This window comes from Centruroides vittatus, unplaced genomic scaffold (genome assembly GCF_030686945.1).
Source record: "Centruroides vittatus isolate TY-2023 unplaced genomic scaffold, ASM3068694v2 contig_799, whole genome shotgun sequence".
NCBI lineage: Eukaryota > Metazoa > Arthropoda > Arachnida > Scorpiones > Buthidae > Centruroides > Centruroides vittatus.
This window is the reverse complement of record NW_027122516.1, coordinates 2,069,422-2,090,590: the sequence shown is the minus strand read 5'-3', so window position 1 is coordinate 2,090,590 and position 21,169 is coordinate 2,069,422. Positions and strand designations below refer to the sequence as shown.

At 31.4% G+C, this 21,169-nt stretch overlaps 2 protein-coding genes across 2 annotated transcripts; both read right to left on the bottom strand.

Annotated features, from left to right (window-relative positions):
• Nucleotides 1–14,717: 14,717 nt before the first annotated feature.
• Nucleotides 14,718–15,971, bottom strand: LOC136981887 (iripin-2-like). The gene has a single exon (XM_067278263.1). The coding sequence runs from the start codon at nt 15,952–15,954 to the stop codon at nt 14,812–14,814; it is 1,143 nt and encodes a 380-aa protein (XP_067134364.1). The 5' UTR covers nt 15,955–15,971; the 3' UTR covers nt 14,718–14,811.
• A 3,169-nt stretch (nt 15,972–19,140) lies between these two features.
• On the bottom strand, nt 19,141–20,737 carry LOC136981886 (iripin-2-like). Its single transcript, XM_067278262.1, has 2 exons — nt 20,580–20,737; nt 19,141–20,431 (listed from the first exon to the last, which is right to left on the bottom strand). The coding sequence occupies exon 2, from the start codon at nt 20,426–20,428 to the stop codon at nt 19,238–19,240; it is 1,191 nt and encodes a 396-aa protein (XP_067134363.1). The 5' UTR covers nt 20,429–20,431; nt 20,580–20,737; the 3' UTR covers nt 19,141–19,237.
• Between the last annotated feature and the right edge of the window lie 432 nt (nt 20,738–21,169).

Below are 21,169 nucleotides of genomic sequence, written 5' to 3'. Positions count from 1 at the left end.
TATTTCGATATGGAAATTGTTAAACATCAGTTAGGATTTAGTCAGTTATAAAATTCACTTGAAAATTTTGGTAGATATAAAATTACATGTATCTCAGACTAAATTTATAAATATTTGAAGGAATATTTGGACTGTAATATTTAAAATATTACAATTCAAATTCACACAAATGCCATACGGTGACATTTTTGGTAGTCCGGAAGACATTTGTGTAAAATGTAATTAGTAGCAATACTACCAAAACTTACCAATATGACACTTTTGGCACTGCAAGTAACAAACATTTTATTTCTACAAGACCACATGCAAAGAGCTTTTCTATGTACGAAATACTGTTCAATTCTGATTCCCAGTCTGAACATGTAAAACTTGAAGGTGATAATCAGAGTAGTTCAACCACTGACAGTAATTAATTTTCTGTGATGCTTCCCACAGGCAGTATGATATTGAAATTCAAGGCTGTCCAATTTGCAACACGTTGTCTATAAAGTACACATTTTAATTATCTGCACAAATCTTTTTCGTTGCTTACAGCGTTACGAGTGTCACAGTGGTAAGTTTCAGCACTAATTTTATTTTACAGAAATATCTGTTTCACAAGTGTCATCTTACGTAGAGCTATATGTATAGAGACAAATACAGGATATTATATTAATATATTGTAAAACATTGTACCATTAATAATAATATTATTGTTATATATTGTCATTTCATCTTTTATATCACACAGATAATCTCGAATGATGTTGTATTACACCAATAAGTCGGTAAACAAAATAAACACATCATTTATCCTTCTGATTGATCTAATTTAAGTGTCAGCCGTACACGAACCAAAGTGCAACTAATCCCCTCGCATAACTTACTTCCAAATATTTAGTGTTAAAATATAAAATAAAAAAAAAATCGCTGCGTAGATATAACTTTTATATATGTAAAAAGGTCTACTAATATTTTAGTACTTCAAATTTCAAGACATTCATTCATTCGTGCAACAGTAATTAAACGAAATTTCTCTCATTCACGAAATTCATACATTTTATCTATCCCATAAAAACTGGTGGAACCAGCTTGAGCTATTTTTTCAATTTGGTTTTTGTGGACATGAATGACTGTAATTTTTAAAACTATTTTTTAGTCATCAGTAAGTTAAATAGAATAGTTTCCATGATAAGTCTATAGACACCTAATAGCATGCAATACATCATGTCACATAATAACTAATTGACTAATAACATACCAAAATTTTCAAAAATCCAGCAACGAGTTGCGTAACTTTCCCGGCTGTTAAAAAATTACTTTTACAGTATATTTTTATTCATAATAAATAAAATTGCGTACGACGCCATCTTGTATGAAGTTTTCTTGTAAAAAATCTTTAAATTCTTAATTATAAAATGGAAAAAGCCTTAATTTTCAGGGTAGTAATGAATACCATAGAAATTTTTAAATACCAATAACGAATAATAAACATCTTTATTAAATACGACCTTTCTCATATATGACACGTGACATTATTTTAACTCCTCACTCTTCTTGAAACTTTCAGCATCAAAATTTACTAGCATCAATGGCCCTTATATTAAGGCTACCATGCCAAATTTTGTTTCTTCATCATTTCCCCATCCTAAGATATTAAACGAAATACATGCCAATTCACTAGACATTTACAACGGGCATTTAGCATGCACGATGTCTTGGATAAATCAATTTGTAATTAATTAAAATAATAATGGTTATATTTAAAAGAATGAGTAATAATAGTAATTTTTACGCTATAATTGTAATATTTATTAGATGGCATTTTGCATTGACAATAACGTTAAATAATAGAACGTTAAATAATATCAAAATGTTACGCCTCGTGGTATTTATTTGGTTTATCTGACTCAACATATAATAAAAATTTTATTTTAAATTAGATATTAACTTACTAATTAAGAATTTAGTTATAACATTTTTCAAACTTTATAAACGAAGACAAGATGGGCTTTCAATCAAATTCGTCAGATGCTCATATTGTTTTAATGGTTATCTATTCTCCACGAAAAAATGATACATGTAAATGTTTAATCAACCAACAAATCGTAAAGAATTTTATTGCATATTTAGTTTGATTTGAAAATGTTTCCTTTGAATAATTATTTGAGTAAATATAAAAGAAAGCTACTGAAGCAAATCGAGTCAATATAAATAATTTCTTTTATTTTCTATAAAACCGAATCGAATGGATTATTTTCAATATCAATATTTAATATATTTTAAAATTATTATTTTACTTTTCTAGCTGTAATACTTTCCCCATATTTATACACAAGAGAAGTACGGCGAAAAGGTCAAAACCTGACCCACCAAAGACCTTTTTGTACTCGGAATCTAGAAACGTAAAGAAATACAAAAAACAGTTGCTTTATTTTTCTTCATGTTTCGTTTCATATTGCATGTGGGGGCAACATTTATTTCATGCAATTTAAACTTTAATAACTCCCGTGCCTTTTGTCGAAATTTCTGAAATTTTGCAGAAAGGTTTCGGTATTAAGGGCATTAATTCTATTAAATTTTGGTGGTTAAAAGTCGAGGGGTTGGGAAGATAAGAGAGGTCACCTCTCGTAAATCGAATGTGGTCGTACTTAATGAAGAATTTACTCGTTATTAGACTTACAATTTTTTATAAAACCCGTTTCTACCATCGGTATTAAATTCGTTTGCAAATATATAATAACTAATTAATATTAAAAAATTTTTCATATAAAATCTCATAACTGCTGATACACACAATTTTAAATTATTTTTCCATGCAACTCATTGCTGGATTTTTAATAAAATACAATTTGCAATTTTATGATATAACCAAGCAATACATTCTTTAATGGAAAGATTATAGTATACCATTTTATCCACTATAAAAGTTTCCAGAGAGGAAAAATGCATATCAGAAAGTATGAAAAAGTTATCAAAACGATCAATTATCTATAAAAAGTAATTTTAATCGAATTTAAACAATACAGCGAAGTGAAGTATGCATTTTACGAAGCATTATTGAAATTGTCCTCATAAAATTTTTAATATGTTCTAAAATTGATGTGAATCTATAAGAAAATTCTGCCATTACCATTATGAAACTAAATAGTCTTTTACATTTTCAAACTTCAATGCATAATTTCTTATTATGGTCAGTGCGTTATGAACATTCCTCCGATAATATTTCGCCATTTATCCTGAATAGCGAACACGTGCATATGAATTTTTATGACATGAATAACATTCCGAGCAAAGTGAGTCACTCGTTCGATTTTACACAGTTAAACTCACTACAACAGCAATGAACTCGGCTGGAATCAACGAAATCTGTATCAGTTGCCTCTTAAGACCATATTTGTTTCGGTTGCCGAACAAGCCACTCGGCACAACACGGGTCAATTCCCTTTATAGTAGTTAATAAGGTTTTGTAAGCAGAATCCATGACATTACAAATGTTTGAAAACAAACGACTATTAAGTGCCCGGCTTTTAACGAAGTGAATGATTATAATCTGTAATCTAAATCAACCTCAGCAGAATTCAAAATAAGTCTATAAACACCTTTTTTGGCTGCTGGGATTCGTTTTTATTTTGCAAACGTTATCAACCTAGTCTAATAGGCTATCCTCAGGCTACAACCTTTCTTGGAACATATTTTACCATTAAATATCGTTCCAAAATAGAATACAACAAAAGAATAACAACCTTTAAATATTTGAATGTAAAGCAAAAATAACTAAAAATTAAATAGGTGGAATTACATTTCCAAAAACATAGCGCCAGTTCATAAAACTAAGCCTGTAGGAATAAAAATCATTAGCCTGAGCACTATATGAATCACTAATTCATATAGTGGTACATGGGCAAGATCAACCGGCGACCACGTGGAGATTTTTATATTTTTTCACAAGTTTTACACCTAAATGTGGGCTTTCGATGAATACTTTTACATTAATAGAATAAGATTTGTTTTAATTCTTTCATATTTTATAGTAGAGAACAGGTAAATTTGTTTGTGTGTTTGTTTTATTAAGTTACGGAAACGCAACGCTTAGAAGCGTTCAACTTAGGGGAATGCCTTCCGGGAGGTGTTTTTAAGGATAACAAGGCCATATTCAGGCGTTATAGACGTGAAGATAACCAGGAAAACTCCACGTGGAGTTTTCCTTGGTTCCTAGTGTACAGGGAACGGTACCGCTTGGCTACTGGTAGGTCATGAATTAATTTAATCTTAATTTTATTAAATTTCAGCACTAAAGTACAAAACTAACTAATTCTCAATGTTACGCTAATGAACATTATTGATTAAACTCGAAAATTTAATTTTCTATGACAAAAACTTCCAACTTGTGCCACACACGTTTGTGATCTTGGCTCAATTTAATCTGAGAGTAAATATTTACTCTACTTAATTGAAATCTGCTTTTAATTGAATTACTTACATTGCTTTGTAATTTATTACGAAAATCTTAAATGATTTACTCTCTTAGAAGTAATTATATGTGATTTTAAACTATACGTACTGTACGTTAAATTGAACTAACGCAAACACTCTTCGTACCTTAAGCTAATAGATTCGTATGATAAGAATTTAATAAAAAGACGTTGGCTAGTCAGTTAATTAAATCAAGCTAGTATCGTACACCTAAATGACTAAAACCATATTATATTAAGAGCTACTATAACTCGGTTGTTAGATCACTTCTCTTAATGCTCTTACAACAGAAAAAAATCGAAAGCCAAAATAAGCCATAGTATATGTCTAAATGATGATACGAACATCGTCTAATTTCGTCATAAAAAAAGATAAAAAAACTGTTCTAATCAGAAAAACTTACCTTGATTCAGGTCAAATAATACAAGATATTGTAGAAATGGATTCGTTTGTAACTAACAATATATGCATGAGCTGCTTAATGAGCCCATTTTGGACAACTGCGTTAACCTACGGAGTAGAACCTTTCCAAACTTGTGATTGCCTAAACACTCATCTTTCTTTTTTAAACAATACGAAATATAAAAGGATGTACGTAAACCTCGTTGAGTTTATTTTTTGGAATCATTGCGTTATTTTATTGTGGCAGATTATATCAAGTCCCGAAAGCAATGCACCCTGCAATGGTTGGTACAATGTAGTTAAAGGTAACGCCATGTTGATAAAAGTTACACTGTTATTACTAAGCAGTTCTTGCGCTTTAAATTTGGATTATTCATCAATTTCAACTACGGATTAGTCGGCTTCGGTTTAATGATGGTATTAATAGTGTTAATTATCATTAAAATGGAATTTCAACAACTCTCGGAACGCTTTTTACAAGTCAGAGTAAACGATTTAAACGTGTATTTGAAAGTGCAAAATCTTATGAATCGTCATGAAGAACTCTGGAAATTTGTTGATCAGCTGAATACGAAGTTCAATTATCTTGTTATGATTATTTATTGCGCTGTCACTTCACTGACAAGTTTTCTGTGCTACACATTCCTACAGCACGATAGAAATGACCTACTCAGATTTGGATTACTAGGACTACTTATCTTATTTACCTTCGTATGTATCATTGGTGCCTGCTTGTTGTGCACTTTTGCATTTACAGTAAGTATACAGTGCTTAAGGTATTTTCGTCCATAATTCTAGATACTAAATAATTTCATTTTATAGATGGAGAACGTTTTTCAGGACATCCGACGGATTTTTCTATGCAGAATACGTATAGAAAAAAAGTTGAAAGTAAGTATTGTAACACTAATATATTTCTAACTTAAAATACAGTCAAACCTGTTTTTATGCGCTCTTTTTATGTGCGATTTTTATTTGTGCGAGTTTTTTAATGCGAATTTTTAATTTATGCGGTTTTTTTTGTGCGATTTTTTATTTGTGCGGTATAGTTGGCGACTAGTCTCGTGCGATTCGTCATGTCTCACGTTGACTTATTATAGCTAAATAAACTTATTATAGCATAAATGCACTTATTATAGTAATATTATTGCATGAATATGCGAAAAATGAAATAATTTACTTTTTAAGTCAACAAAACACCACCTGGACAAAAATATGTAAAACAGACGATAGACCAGACGATGCAGTCAAGTGCTGACATCTGTTGTCAATAAATTCTATTTCGTACGGTTTTGAGTTATTTTCTATGTGAGACTTTTTTTATGCGGTCCCTGTTGACCGCATTAAAAAAATATTTTTTAATTGTGTTGCGAAAACTATTTTTTACAGCCATTCGTGAAGTTTCGTGCGATTTTTTTTAATGCGTCTTTTTTAATGCGGTCCCTATCCCCCGCATAAAAACAGGTTTGACTGTATAGCCAAACATCTTAATACTCGAAAGCGCTGGAACCGTCGCAGTGTGCTTCCTACTTCATGAAATCATTTTTTATTTACAGTTTTAATTTTTATCCGGTAATAATCTTAAATATTAGTAACAATAAAATAAATTTTTATGAATTTTTATTTTTGCAGATTCTAAATTTTATGAAAAGATTTGGGAAAATCTCTTTATGTCTCACCATTGGTGGTATCTATCTGGTTACAAAGCGAATTCCTTTTAAAGTTTGTAATTATTTCACAGCCTGAAGAATTTTTAAATGTTGATAAACATAGAACTTGTACTTTATAAACTTTACATCAAGTCTATAACTCTTCAATAAAAGCTATTCTTAATATTGCTAATTCATAATTTATAAAATAATTTAAATGCCAGAGATATATTATTTAATTCCTTTTATGTGTAATTGATGATACGTTGTTTAAAGTTTATATTGAAAATTAATATAAATATTTACCAAATATTCTTATCTATTTTTACCATTATCTGGCTAATTTATTTCATATTCTTGCAGGTTGCAAAAACATTGCATTCCTTCTTTTCGACTTTCATGAAACTTAAAGATGTATCGAAAGAAAAAAGCAGCTGTAATAACTTAACGTTGTAATTGAATTCTTCAGAAAAAAATTCCTTTGGACATTCGTATTTAATACAATTCATAATATGCCCATAATTTAAATAAGTTATGTTTAAAATGCAATATGACCGTTGCAATACATGGCAGAAGGAAAATCTCTTGTTTCTATGAAGGATGAATATAGCTTGCTTAATTCGTTTATACTTAATAGTTGTTCTGTAAATCTAAACCGATTTATTACGATAAATAATTGTCGTATAAAGACCCTTTGATAGCGATAATAATAATTCTCACGTTTCATGTAACTAGTAATTAGTATCATTTCAATTATTGGAAAAATTAGTTGAGATGTCGACAAATGTCTAATTGGAAAGCTAGATTAAACTAATTTTAATTGTTTTCTTGAATATATAGTAGAACTGATTGTTCTTCGATATGGAATGATTCTGGTAAACAATAAATACTTTTTACTACTCAGACACCTTATACCTCTAAGAAATTATTAATTTAATATTGCAAACGTTTTTCACCTGTTCCACAGGTCATCTTCAAGCAATTTTTACTTTTGGAATGTTATCTCGTGCAGGTTCGAATGTATATGCGCAAGATATTTCAAATTGTTAAAAACCGTTGGAACATTCCATGTAAAATATAAAATATAAACAATAATAATTTATTATTGTTGTTTATTCTAACTGGTTCACCTGAAGATTTATGAACACTTATCATTATCATCCTGTGGTCGCTACAGAATGCAGAATGCCGACGAGACAGTTATTTTATCCTTAGTTCTAGCGCCGAAGACCGCCAGAACTCGTGGAAAGTGAGGCATTCGTAAGCCCAGACTCGATTCCCTGGGTTCGCATAATAAAATATTAGACTTTGTTGCAGAATACATTATAGAAAACTAGAATTCGTAAAATTGTTTTCTTCAATATCCATACAGAAATCAAAGCGTTTGTTATTTTTTAATCATTGCTGGTAATGTACTTGTAGTTAATCGGTTTGTTAATCAATCCACACACAATAATTTATGTAAAATTCAAATTACGATAATGAAAAATTATTATTAGAATTTAGATTATTGAAATATTCGTGATACACTTAGTTACGCGTATACTAAAAACGAAATTCAAGAATCACCTAGCTTGAGTGAGGTATTAAAAACAATTCAGGAATGTAATCCACAATATTTGTTCAATAAAAACTGTTATTAAAATCAAAATGAAAATGTACTTTGGTCTAATTATGTTAAATTTGAAACTTTTTAAAGGGACTTTTTAAAGAGTAAGCAGTCGCGTAGCCTAAAAAGGAAGGTCCAGCTGTCTATAATTTTGTTCTGGAACATCAGAGTAAATGGTGATTGTCTAATAAATTTTGGAGCGACTTGTCTTCTATTTGTAAAATATAGTTGTATTAAGTTATTAATTATATTGAAGTTTTGTAATCTTTTTGTTCGGGAAGGTGCCTAAGTACGATTGCAATATGAGTTAGTTATTGTACATCTGAAGAAACGGATCGATCATAAAGCCACACCGCAGTCGTAAGCATGATTTCGAGGAAGAAGCTTGTTTCTGCTACATTGGTGTTGTGCCCGTGGTAAAGTTAAGGAGGACTTGGTGAAGTTATTTAAAAGTAAATGTTGCATACAAAGTTCGGTCTACGAAATATCTAAAGAAGTACCAACAGATTTCACGTGGTGTCAGCATTCTTATCTTTTGGTCAGGATACCTTTAAAATTCAAGGTAGGTGGTCAGGACGATAGATATTAAAAATAATTAAAGAGAAAATAGCGTTTTTGTGCACGAGAATCCGCATGAGATGGGTAGAACAATTGCATTTCTTTACCTACTGCAGCTAGTTCTATCTACTTCAGATTGGCATTTGGCATATTTTTTCCTTTTCATTGGTTGTACCAAAGTTCCAAAGTACCAAAATCAATCAAATTGTAGTTTTTTTTAAATCCTCATACGTCATATTAAGCATTACGGGAGGGTGCAACGAAAGCAATGAGAATGCGGGCAAGTTCTCCTCAGGAAAACGCTGTTCCGGAGACATTATTAATGAATCTATGTATGGAATAATTAGTAATCTTCTCCAATACTCGCTAGAAGTCTGTGCTGGTGGATTAGCACGGTATTTCTGATGATTTATGACTCGCGGCATATTGAAATCTGTTCCAAGAGGCTCGGCGATTGTTTCAGCTTCTCTCTTCTCTTTCAGTTTAATGCTACTCAGAAAGAAGTACTGTCCATTATTTTAACTTTCTTGAACTAATCAACAACGTCACCATCATGAACCCATTCAAAATAAACGAAATTTGCCTGGGCTGCTTCCTAAGACCATATTATGCAAATGCTCTAATCTACGGTTTCGAACCTTTCAAGACTTGTAACCATACAAACAATAACGTTCTAATTATGCATAATAAATTTAAAAACGCTTATATTCAATTTATTGAATTTATACTTTGGAATCATTCTATTACAGTAGAGCATCGATTATCCGACTTAATTGGGGACTGGGATTGGTCGGATAACTGAAAAGTCGGATAACCGAAAAGTATGAAAAAATACATTATTAGTATAGTGTGTTAGGCCTGGTTTAAATACTAGCCTCCCTTTCATGGTCGAGCCAGTGCTGCCAGCTAAAATATGCAAAAATTTAACAAAAATAATATTAAAGTAGCCAAGACATAACCAAATATTGTAGCGCCACGTCACTAGCGGACATTTGAATTTGCCGACTAGAACGCGGTCAGTTAACCGATAAGTCGGTTAATCGGGGGTCGGATAATCGATGCTCTACTGTATTTCATTGTGGCAAATTATTCCCAATTGGAATAAAAATGCAGTCTGTCTATGGATGGTACAATATAATTGAAGGAGATGCGACGCTCGCTAAATGTATAGTTATATGCTTGCAAGGTTCATGCTCTTTCATTTTCAGTTTTTGCAAATACAAGAAACTGATTTTGGCATTAAAATTAAAGAATGAATATCTTCTTCGAAACATAAAATTAATAAACTTCGCAATGAATGAGTTTTGTCTATTTGTCTCTTTCGTAATTATTTTCTCAATCATTAATCAGAATGCTCAGAATCTTATAATCCTATATCCAGAAGTAGAGAAATCGGCAAAATTTGCAGGAGAAGCATTATTCTGTACCATCCAGCTTGAATTATTTTGCACTTTTATTTGTGGCTTAATTGGTTACAGTTTAATAATGGCAGTTATATTGTTAATTCTCATCGAAATGGAATTCAAGCACCTCTCTAAAGAATTGGCTCTTGTAAGAAGAAATGATGGCATGGCAATTCTATTCAAAATTGAAAGATGTGATGATTCGTCACGAAAATCTATGGAAGTTTGTCGATCAGTTCAATACGAACTTCAGTTATCTTGTTATGATTGCTTATTTTGCTGTCACTTCGACTACGAGTTTTCTCTTTTACATGTTCTTATACACGGATGCAGCCGACATAGTTCGTTTTTCATTTCTAATAATGCTTATCTTGTTTACTTTCATATGCATTATTGGTGCATGTTTATTGTGCTGTTTTGCCTTCACGGTAAGAATTATTTTTTTGTAATATATTAGCGTAATATTTTAATATTTTTTATTAATAAATTACTTGATTTTGCAGATGCAGAATGCCTTTCAGGACATCCGAGAATTTTCTGTATGCGATTTACGTGTAGAAGTAAAATTAAAAGTAATATGCATCGTTTACATATGTACTGAAATTATAATTTAAAAAAATACACACATTTGAGTAGTAGGAAATACACAAAACGAGCTCGAGCATTAAGTTCTCATCGGGAACCATATATTCATAATAGAACATAGTAAACTAAAATGATCAAACTGTATCTTGTAATTACCTAAAATTACAAGATACCTCGTAGTATGGTGATCGCTAAAAACTGACCCCACAAGATTTTTATATTTTTGGACTTAAGAGACCTTGAAACGTCGAGAAATGCAAAAAAATTCGGGGGTAATTTCTGTATGCATGGATGTTTGTGAGGGGGACACGATTTTATTCGTTCCTTTAAAGCCTAATAACTCCTGTACTTTTTGACGAAAGTTTCTGAAATTTTGCAGAGAGGTTTGTTTATTAGGATAATCGATCATATTAAATTTTGGTGATTGAAGGTCAAGGGTATAGGGAGATAATGGGTGTCGTGTGTATCTCCAGTAGGGTCGGACTTAAAGACGATTTTACTCGTTATTAGCATTTACAATCGTTTTTATGAAACTCATCCCTGCCCTCAAATTAAGATTTATGCAATTTTATAATAATTATTATTAAACATTTTTATATTTTAAAAATATCATAACAGATGGCGCTATCAAATGTTGCAGGGAAAGTTATGCAACTCGTTGTTGGATTCTTTTATGTTTCCATCGGTGGCCGTTGTTCACAGGTTTGTTCCTATTTTAGTCTATCTCTGTTTTCCAACAATTAAATCAAGCAAGGATTATTTTATTCTTTCATTTAATCATACAATTATAAGTTACGTATCAAATGACTACACTTCTGCCTTTTCAGTGTTAAAGATGAATGTGAATATGATCTTTTGTGTTTTGTAGAAGTGTATTTTTCGAGTTATTTTAGTAGATTTATTGAATTAAATGGATCACACTGTAAATAAATAATGTTGAAAATATATATTTAATGTAATTAAGTATAATATAAGTCAGTGTTTCTTAACCTGGGGCGCTTTCATCCCTGGAGGTGGGAAGAACTATTTCCATTTGTGGGTTTGATAATGGTACCGCTCTACCTTTGCCATCTTAAACACAATTTTGAAAGGGACGAGACAGCATAGACTCATAGCTACAATTTATTTTGTGTTATTTAGTTCTGTGTTTGTTATATCTACGGAGACTATTTGTTATCTTATATATAAAATTCTCGTGTCACAATGTTAGTTACCGTACTCCTCCGAAACGGCTTTACCGATTTTTACCAAATTTGATATGCATATTCAGTAGGTCTGAGAATCGGCTACTATCTATTTTTCATACCCCTACACCATCTCCCCCCTTTCAAAAATATATTTATATATAAATTAAGGCTTTTATGTCCAACAGATGGCGCTACCTTCCGACGAACTAAGTTTGCTTTTCTGTCAGGCATTATGCTTTTCTGTGAGAATGGACTGAAGCAGATCATTTTCTATCTATCTATATAAATAATATATAACGTTCGTTTGTTCTTTTCTATGTTGTTTATATTAGTTTTAGTTTACGTTGTTTAGCATCGCGCGTGAGTTCTTTTGTATTTTATTTAAATTTGAAATTGGTTATTCGGAACAGTATTCGAATGTTGTTAGCCTGACGATGGCCATGGAATGGGCCGAAAACGTTTGTTTATGATTAAAGTTAAAGGTTCTCAGCATCAAGGTGTTGTTGTCTTACAGTGTAATAGAGTCTGAGTGAGGTTAGGAGAATAACTATTAATTATTCCTATTTTATTAAAATTATTACTTAATATAAATATTAATATAAATAAAATATAACGTTCGTTTGTTCCTACCGATTCCTTTGAAATTTTGACACAACGTTGCATTCGAATACGCACGTGTTTTTATATAATATACATGTCGAAATTCCCCCCAGTGGGGGGAGATGGACGGGATTAAGGCTTACCGTGAAGAACTCGGCTTCTATTATACTATTTTACATGCGTTTTTTGCGTTTTTAATTGCGTTTTAATAGGTTACGTCAACAGAATATACACTAAAAAGGGATTTTTCGATATTCCCCAGCGGGAAAAGTGACGGGATTAAGGCTTACTGTGAAGAACTCGGCTTTTATTATACTATTTTAGATGCGTTTTTGATTGCGTTTTAATAGGGTACGTCAAGAGAATATACACTAAGAAGGAATTTTTTGAAATTTCCCCCACGGGGGAAGTGTTACACATTTATAATAGATACATTTTGAGCCACAACAACGCGTGGCCGGGTCAGCTAGTATGTATGTATTATTTAAGATTTTATTAAACATTTTTTTTTAAAATTATTGTTTTCTTTAGTCTCCGGCCCCAATTAAACATAACTTGTATGTATTTATATGCGAAATTATACCCCGACTTGCGCGGTTATCGCTTGGTTCCACCTATCGCGTAAGTTCGTGGTATTACTGTACTAATAACGAGTAAAATCGTCATTAAGTCCGACCCTACTGGAGATACATACGACACTCATTATCCACCAAAATTTATCAGCATCAACCTCCCTAATAAATAAACCTTCTTGCAAAATTTCAGAATTTTTCGACAAAAAGCACAGGAGTTATTAAGCTTCAAACAGAGTGAACACAATCTTTCCCCCCACACATCCGCACGCATTCATACATATAGAAATTTAGTTGTACTAGCAACAACAAAGGCATAGCTTCCTTCCTCGTTTACTTCGATCACGGTCTTAAGCAAAACACTAGATATATATAAATCTTCTTTAAATTCTTCCGTTTTAAATTTAGGAAACTTTAAATCTACTACTGTAGCGTGTAATGTGGAAATGATGTTTTCAATTTATCTGCATCAATTCTACTTTCTAACTGTTGCAGTCCGTCGTATTTATCTGGTAATAAAATTATCATGCTAATTTTGATGTTTTAAAATGATGTTTAAAGCTTTAAATTACCTGTACAACTTTCGGTTGCTATATTTGTATTATGGATGTAACGGTTAATACAACGAACTGTAACAAAACCTGACACTGTAATACTGCTGATGTATTATTTACAATATTCTATCAGAATTACTAAATAGAAATAAACAGCTGATTTATAACTAAAGTATATTATAACAGGAATCGTTACTTCATAATTGTTTACTTGAGCTGTATTAATTTTACATATGTAGGAATAAACAGCTCATATTTGTTTCAAATTTAATTTATAAATGTACTATTATTATAGGTTAAACATATTGAATTATATATATATTTTATTTTATTACACATATCTTAATTTTTTCTATAATAAACAACGTAATGTGCACTTATTAAACGTTATATTTTATTGAATTAATATATAACACAATATCAAATGATTTCTTGACGCTGTAGTTTATAACAACAGAAAATTAATGTAATATAAGATCGTGTATGGGCATTACGGTTAACGGACACATAATTTTAAATTGCTTTTTATGTATTATTTTCTAATATTTTTGTCGTATTTTTCCAGCTCAGTTTGTTTTTATTTATTTCTACATTTTATTTCCTGTCTTCAGGCTCTTGAACGTGAGTTATTGTTATAATCAAAGTGTAAAACGGTCTTGAATAAATTGATTATAATATTAAAATTTTTAAAAATTTTTTCTCAATCTTTATACAAAAGTACATGCGTTGTATTTTCTTTCAAAATTTCTTTAAATATTGTGTAAATTCTATAAGAATTTTTCTTAGGAGATCTTTCCTCGCCCCCTTATAACGGGTTTTTCTCAAGATTGGTGCTGGAGAAGACCTTTGTACGTAGTTACAATAGGGTATTACAAAATATTTAACTGTTTTTATAAAGGAAAATTTGAAATTTCATCATATTAAGATTCTAATCCGATAGAAACGGGAAGTCATGTTATTTCAATTCAACCCCCCTCGGAAAGGAGTTAGATAACCGGCGCGACTCTGGTGTAACGGGAAAAGTAGGATGTACAGGAGGAAGTCACCACTAATTTGAGGTGGAGAGCACATATTTTATATTAAATAAATTAAAAATTGCAGCCCAGATTTCTGATTATGTCATTATGTATAAATTTCATGTAATTTGGTTTAATTATACTGATTAAAATATTTTATTAATAATGGATTGAATTATACAAGTGTAATTAATATTATATGACTAGATAAACAAAAAATACTACAAACTGTTTACACGCCCTGCGAACAAAATCATATCAGTTCTGCGATCTCGGATGAAGAAGAGGAAAGGATGATCCGCGTGAAACTTCGGAATTCTCTCTATAGGAAAACTGCTTTTTAATAAAAATATTATACCAGTAGCAGCAGCAGCTTCACTTCCTTCTTCGTTTACTTCGATCACGGCTTTATGCAAAACACTAGATATATATAAATCTTTCTTTCCGTTTATTCCCGAAAAATCAGCTTGACCGGTGAAAGCATCTCGCATTCCTAAATTACTTAAACTTCCTTTCAGTTCTTTAAAATCTTCCATTTTAAATTTAGGAAACTTTATATCTACCTTGATCGGATACATATTGGAAAAGATGTTTTTCAATTCATCCGCATCGATTCTACTTTCTAATTGTTGCAGTTCATCATACTTATCTGGTAACAGGATAATCATGCTAATTTCTTCGCCTTTGTAAGGTAACTCTAGAGCCTGAAAACCTGGAAATGAGGCGTAAGGAAACACTTCACTCATCTTCATCATGGGGACGGATATTTGTTTGTTTCCATTATTAAACAATGGACTATTTCTAGTCGAATCGGAGTTGAAAGTTTTCTTCCAGGTTCCTTTGAAATAAATTGCATTGAGCAAGATCATTCTGGTATCTGGAGATAAACTATCGAGGAGTTTAACGATTTTTCCGTTAGTTTTTTGGCTGACCCAGTTATTGACTTCACCCACAGCCTGGTTACTGTTTCCTGAAAAGTCCACTTCTTTGTGAAGGGCCTGATAACTGTTTTGTAGCAATGCTTTATATTCATCTGCAATGTCATAGCCGCTTTGAGTAAGGATGGCGTTGGCCATTTCTAATCTGTACTCTTCGGAACCTTTACTTAAGAATTCGTTCAGAGATCGAAAGAATTGATGAATATTTTGGTCCGTCAACCCAGCTTTATCATATTCGAGAGCGTCTTGCATCTGTCGAGCCGTTTCACCTCTTGCAGCTCCGTAAGCCATACCTAAAACAGTGTAGATGCTTACGGCAGAGAAAAAGGCATTTTGCCCAGATGGAAATGTCTTCAAAAGGGACAAACACACGTCATTGTTAGCTTTGGCTAATTGTTTGAGATATTTTTGAGCTTCTGCTTCCATAATGCGTATTCGCTGATACCAAGGAATGATGTTTAAAACTTGAAATTACCTGTGTAACTGTACAAATAATATCGCTAATTTTAATTTTAAAAAAAAAACTTGAAATGAAATCAAATAAGATTATATTATTAATTAATATATAATATACTATGGGATAACTTGCTATAAATCAATTAATTTTAGACGAAAAAACGAAGTCTCTGTTGATATATATGTTTTATGGTTGTAACGGTTAATACAAGGAACTGTAACAAAACAACCTGACACTGCAATACACTAGAAGAATGTGTCACGAGATGCTGACGTATAATTTATGATTTTCTATCGGTATTGCTAAACATAAATAAACAATTTAATTACAATTAAACTATATTAAAGTATAACATGAATCGTTATTTCACAATTACAGTAGAGCATCGATTATCCGACTCAATTGGGGACTGGGGTTGGTCGGATAACTGAAAAGTCGGATAACCGAAAAGTATGAAAAAATACATTATTAGTATAGTGTATTAGACCTGGTTTAAATACTAGCCTCCCTTTCATGGTCGAGTCAGTGCTGCCAGCTAAAACATGCAAAAATTTAACAAAAATAATATTAAAGTAGCCAAGACATAACCAAATATTGTAGCGCCACATCACTGGCGGACATTTGAATTTGCCGACTAGAACGCAATCGGTTAACCGATAAGTCGGTTAATCGGGGGTCGGATAATCGATGCTCTACTGTATTTACTTCAACTTATTTTAAAAACATTTTTTGTTTTTAAAATAAGTTATTTTTTGTTAGTTTATTGTTACTATTATAAAACTTTAGAGTTTATATAAAACTATTCATGTATATCGTATTTTATAACATTTTTTAATATATATATTATAGTTTTAAAAACTTTTTAAAATAAGTTGATGTTTTTTTACGTAATAATTCAATAAAATGTTACGTTTGATAAGTACACATTACTTTGCTTATTATTGAAAACGTGTGCTGTATTATTGTAATAAATAAATGAATACAGTTGAATCCGCTTATTGTGATCACTTTGGAACTTACGACAACTTTTGATAATAATAACAGGTGGATCGTTGAAGAGAGAATAAAAAAATGTATAATATTGAATTGAATTTATTATAAGCAATTACAGTATGAATGCAATTTTCTATAAATTCTTATCATTTGTTCTCAAGTGTAATTATCATAATTGATAACAATAGCCGAAGTTTGATTATAATAACCAAATAATTTATAAATATTTTTATATGGAGTGTTTTGGGACCGACTGATTATGATAACAATAGCCGATTGTTAACATTATTTGTGATCATAACAGCCGGATTTCACTGTACATGAAGAACGACAAAAACCAAGTCAAAGATCGTACTGTCTGTAGCCTTATTGAAGTGAAGATTCTAATTTCCTAGGTTGAAACTTTCAGGACACCTAATTCCCATGACAATGCATTTTAATGATGTTTTAATGGGTTTGCACCGCCCTATTATTTTACCTTGATTTATCGCTTATCTTCATCCGCTTATATTAAGGGGGTTCTTTATCAGGTAGTTATGAAGTAAGTGAATTTTTAGGTACGGTGGCCTGACTTCCACTAAGTACATAAATAAAAATATCCTTTAAATTTTCAACTTTGAAGTTTAGACTATTTACGAAAAAATATAATATTTCTTTGAGTCTATCTTTAATCCTTTTCACACTACCATAGAAGTAACAGTTACAATGGTGTTATTAGAAGAATAAAAACTTCTTTCACAAAAAGGTAAAAAATTAACAAAGTTAAAAACGATGAAGTGCCAGCCTTTCATTAGAGGTTCTGACACTTTTACATTAAAAACACAAAGAATTCTTCTCACCATACTGTCCCTTATCCAATTAATAACTGCTTTTAGCCCTCTGATGAGTTACTCACTCGCTCCTTTAAATTTGTTTGTTTTGAAGGGATACGCCAATGCAAAACGTGATTGATCTGCAAAGAGGGTGCCTCTCTGGAGGACTACAGGAAACTGGCAACTATGTAGGCGTTACACAGGTAAGGAAAACTCAAAAATTTCCACGTGACCAGCCCGTTATTGAGCCAAGTAATTATTGAATCAATGTAAAATTTACCAAATATAATGTTAGAATCATACGGATTTTACAGTTCAGTAATTTTCAAATGTCAGATCTCTGTAAAGTTTCTGTGTTTAATAGTGTAGAGCACAATACAGGAATTGAAAGGATATCCGTCGCGTTGAACTTTGAGTGTTACGTATGACTCATTGTTACTGTTGAAGTAAGGTTAACGTCAATAGAAATAGGAATAATGATTGGAACGAACACGGATAACGAATAAATCGAATGAATGTTTTGTATATAAAGGTTTCAGATTTTTTATTTTTCACAAATTAATTAAACACTAGGCACGTTTCGTCTTCTGTCCGAACACGAGCTAGGAATTGAGTCGAATTCAGTTAATAATTTTGTTTCGAGGGGAGGATCACTTGCCGCTACCACGGCAGAGACGTCACACTGGCATAAAAAAGAATTTGAAAAGAATAAAACTACCCGCACTGGTGCTAGCGGCCTTGAAAATTGTCACTTTGACCCCACTGAATCTCGAAAACTAAGACACGCACCGCAGATTTTTATTATATTTTTACTCCCTCGTCTCATATTATGTAAAATGAGAAAGTTTTATTAAAAATCGAGCAATCAACGTTTGAAAACAAACACAATTCCGTAAGCCACATAGAAGACCTCAATAAAATAATGTTTCATAAAACAAACTTGATTTAAAGTTAATTTTAAAATAAAATTTCTAAATAAATCCTTATTTAATTTTATTTTCTTTTAACCTTCTCCACTTCTTTTTATAAGGAAAGTTAATTATAAAGTATTCTTTGAAAGAGAAGATCGTTTATTTCTACATTTTATTGTTTGATTTCACGTCCTTGAATGTGAGCTATTGTTCTAATCAAAAGTATAAAACGATCTTGATTACAATATTAAAACTTTAAACTTGACACAAGATTTTTATGTTATATTTTATTTCAAAATGCTCTTTAATTACTGTTATAGAAATAAATAAATAAAAGAATTAGAAAGAAAAATCTGCAATTCTATCTTGAACATTCTAAAAGCACGAGCTAATAATTAGAAGTACAATTTTACTTTTAAAATGACTTATAAATTACACGTTATTCAGTTTAATTATATTGATTAAAATATTTTATTGATAATGGATTGAATTATACAAGTGTAATTAATATTATATGACTAGATAAACAAAAAATACTACAAACTGTTTACACGCCCTGCGAACAAAATCATATCAGTTCTGCGATCTCGGATGAAGAAGAGGAAAGGATGATCCGCGTGAAACTTCGGAATACTCTCTATAGGAAAACTGCTTTTTAATAAAAATATTATACCAGTAGCAGCAGCAGCTTCACTTCCTTCTTCGTTTACTTCGATCACGGCTTTATGCAAAACACTAGATATATATAAATCTTTCTTTCCGTTTATTCCCGAAAAATCAGCTTGACCGGTGAAAGCATCTCGCATTCCTAAATTACTTAAACTTCCTTTCAGTTCTTTAAAATCTTCCATTTTAAATTTAGGAAACTTTATATCTACCTTGATCGGATACATATTGGAAAAGATGTTTTTCAATTCATCCGCATCGATTCTACTTTCTAATTGTTGCAGTTCATCATACTTATCTGGTAACAGGATAATCATGCTAATTTCTTCGCCTTTGTAAGGTAACTCTAGAGCCTGAAAACCTGGAAATGAGGCGTAAGGAAACACTTCACTCATCTTCATCATGGGGACGGATATTTGTTTGTTTCCATTATTAAAGAATGGACTATTTCTAGTCGAATCGGAGTTGAAAGTTTTCTTCCAGGTTCCTTTGAAATAAATTGCATTGAGCAAGATCATTCTGGTATCTGGAGATAAACTATCGAGGAGTTTAGCGATTTTTCCGTTAGTTTTTTGGCTGACCCAGTTATTGACTTCACCCACAGCCTGGTTACTGTTTCCTGAAAAGTCCACTTCTTTGTGAAGGGCCTGATAACTGTTTTGTAGCAATGCTTTATATTCATCTGCAATGTCATAGCCGCTTTGAGTAAGGATGGCGTTGGCCATTTCTAATCTGTACTCTTCGGAACCTTTACTTAAGAATTCGTTCAGAGATCGAAAGAATTGATGAATATTTTGGTCCGTCAACCCAGCTTTATCATATTCGAGAGCGTCTTGCATCTGTCGAGCCGTTTCACCTCTTGCGGCTCCGTAAGCCATACCTAAAGCAGTGTAAATGCTTACAGGAGAGAAAAAGGCATTTTTACCAGGAGAAAATGTCTTCAAAAGGGATAAACCTACGTCATTGTTAGCTTTGGCTAATTGTTTGAGATCCTGTTGAGCTCCAGCTTCGATAAGTAACAGAGCAGATACTAATAGCGACAGGTGTTTAAGGGTAAACATATTCTGTAAAAATATAGAAATAACGTTAAAAAAATTACAAATGCTAACTTAATTTTATAATAAAATTATAATATATGAAAAATACACGATAATTTATTAAAGTATTTAATCAAATAAATAAGTTCTAAGCAGTAAACAGTTGAGAATTTACCTGTGTTGTTTAACAGTTGTGTCGCAGTAACAGACAACACTGCGGTTTATATAATAATTCAGTGAAAGTGGGAAAACCTGTCTGTTGACACGGAACCGGATGTCGCTAGAGAGTGACGTAACTTCCACCTTCGTTACCGGGAAGTAGTAAATGAAGCAAGGTAAAAGAATTGCAGCAGCAAAATTAATTATGCACTTACGAAAGAAGTCTTTCGTGCGTAACTCTCTCCTATAAATTATATTATTTAAATGCCGCCTATTATTGTTTAATAATTTATTTTTTTTATTTCTTTATTGTTTCTGTTTCTAAGAACCGCAACATTATGAAGACTTTTTTTAACAGTATCAATTTAATATTTTAATATATTAAATTTGAATAAAACTTGTTTAAAATTAAATTTTTCTTTTCTGCTTTTTTTTAATAAATTTTTATTTTCTGATATTTTATATAATATTATAATTATTATTGATTTATTCATTTGAAAATTTAGGTAATTTTTAGTTTAATTTATGCGTTTAATAACGTCAATAAATCATTTAAAATTTAATCATTAATGGATATGAGATTGGGGGTTGGGATTTATTAACCTG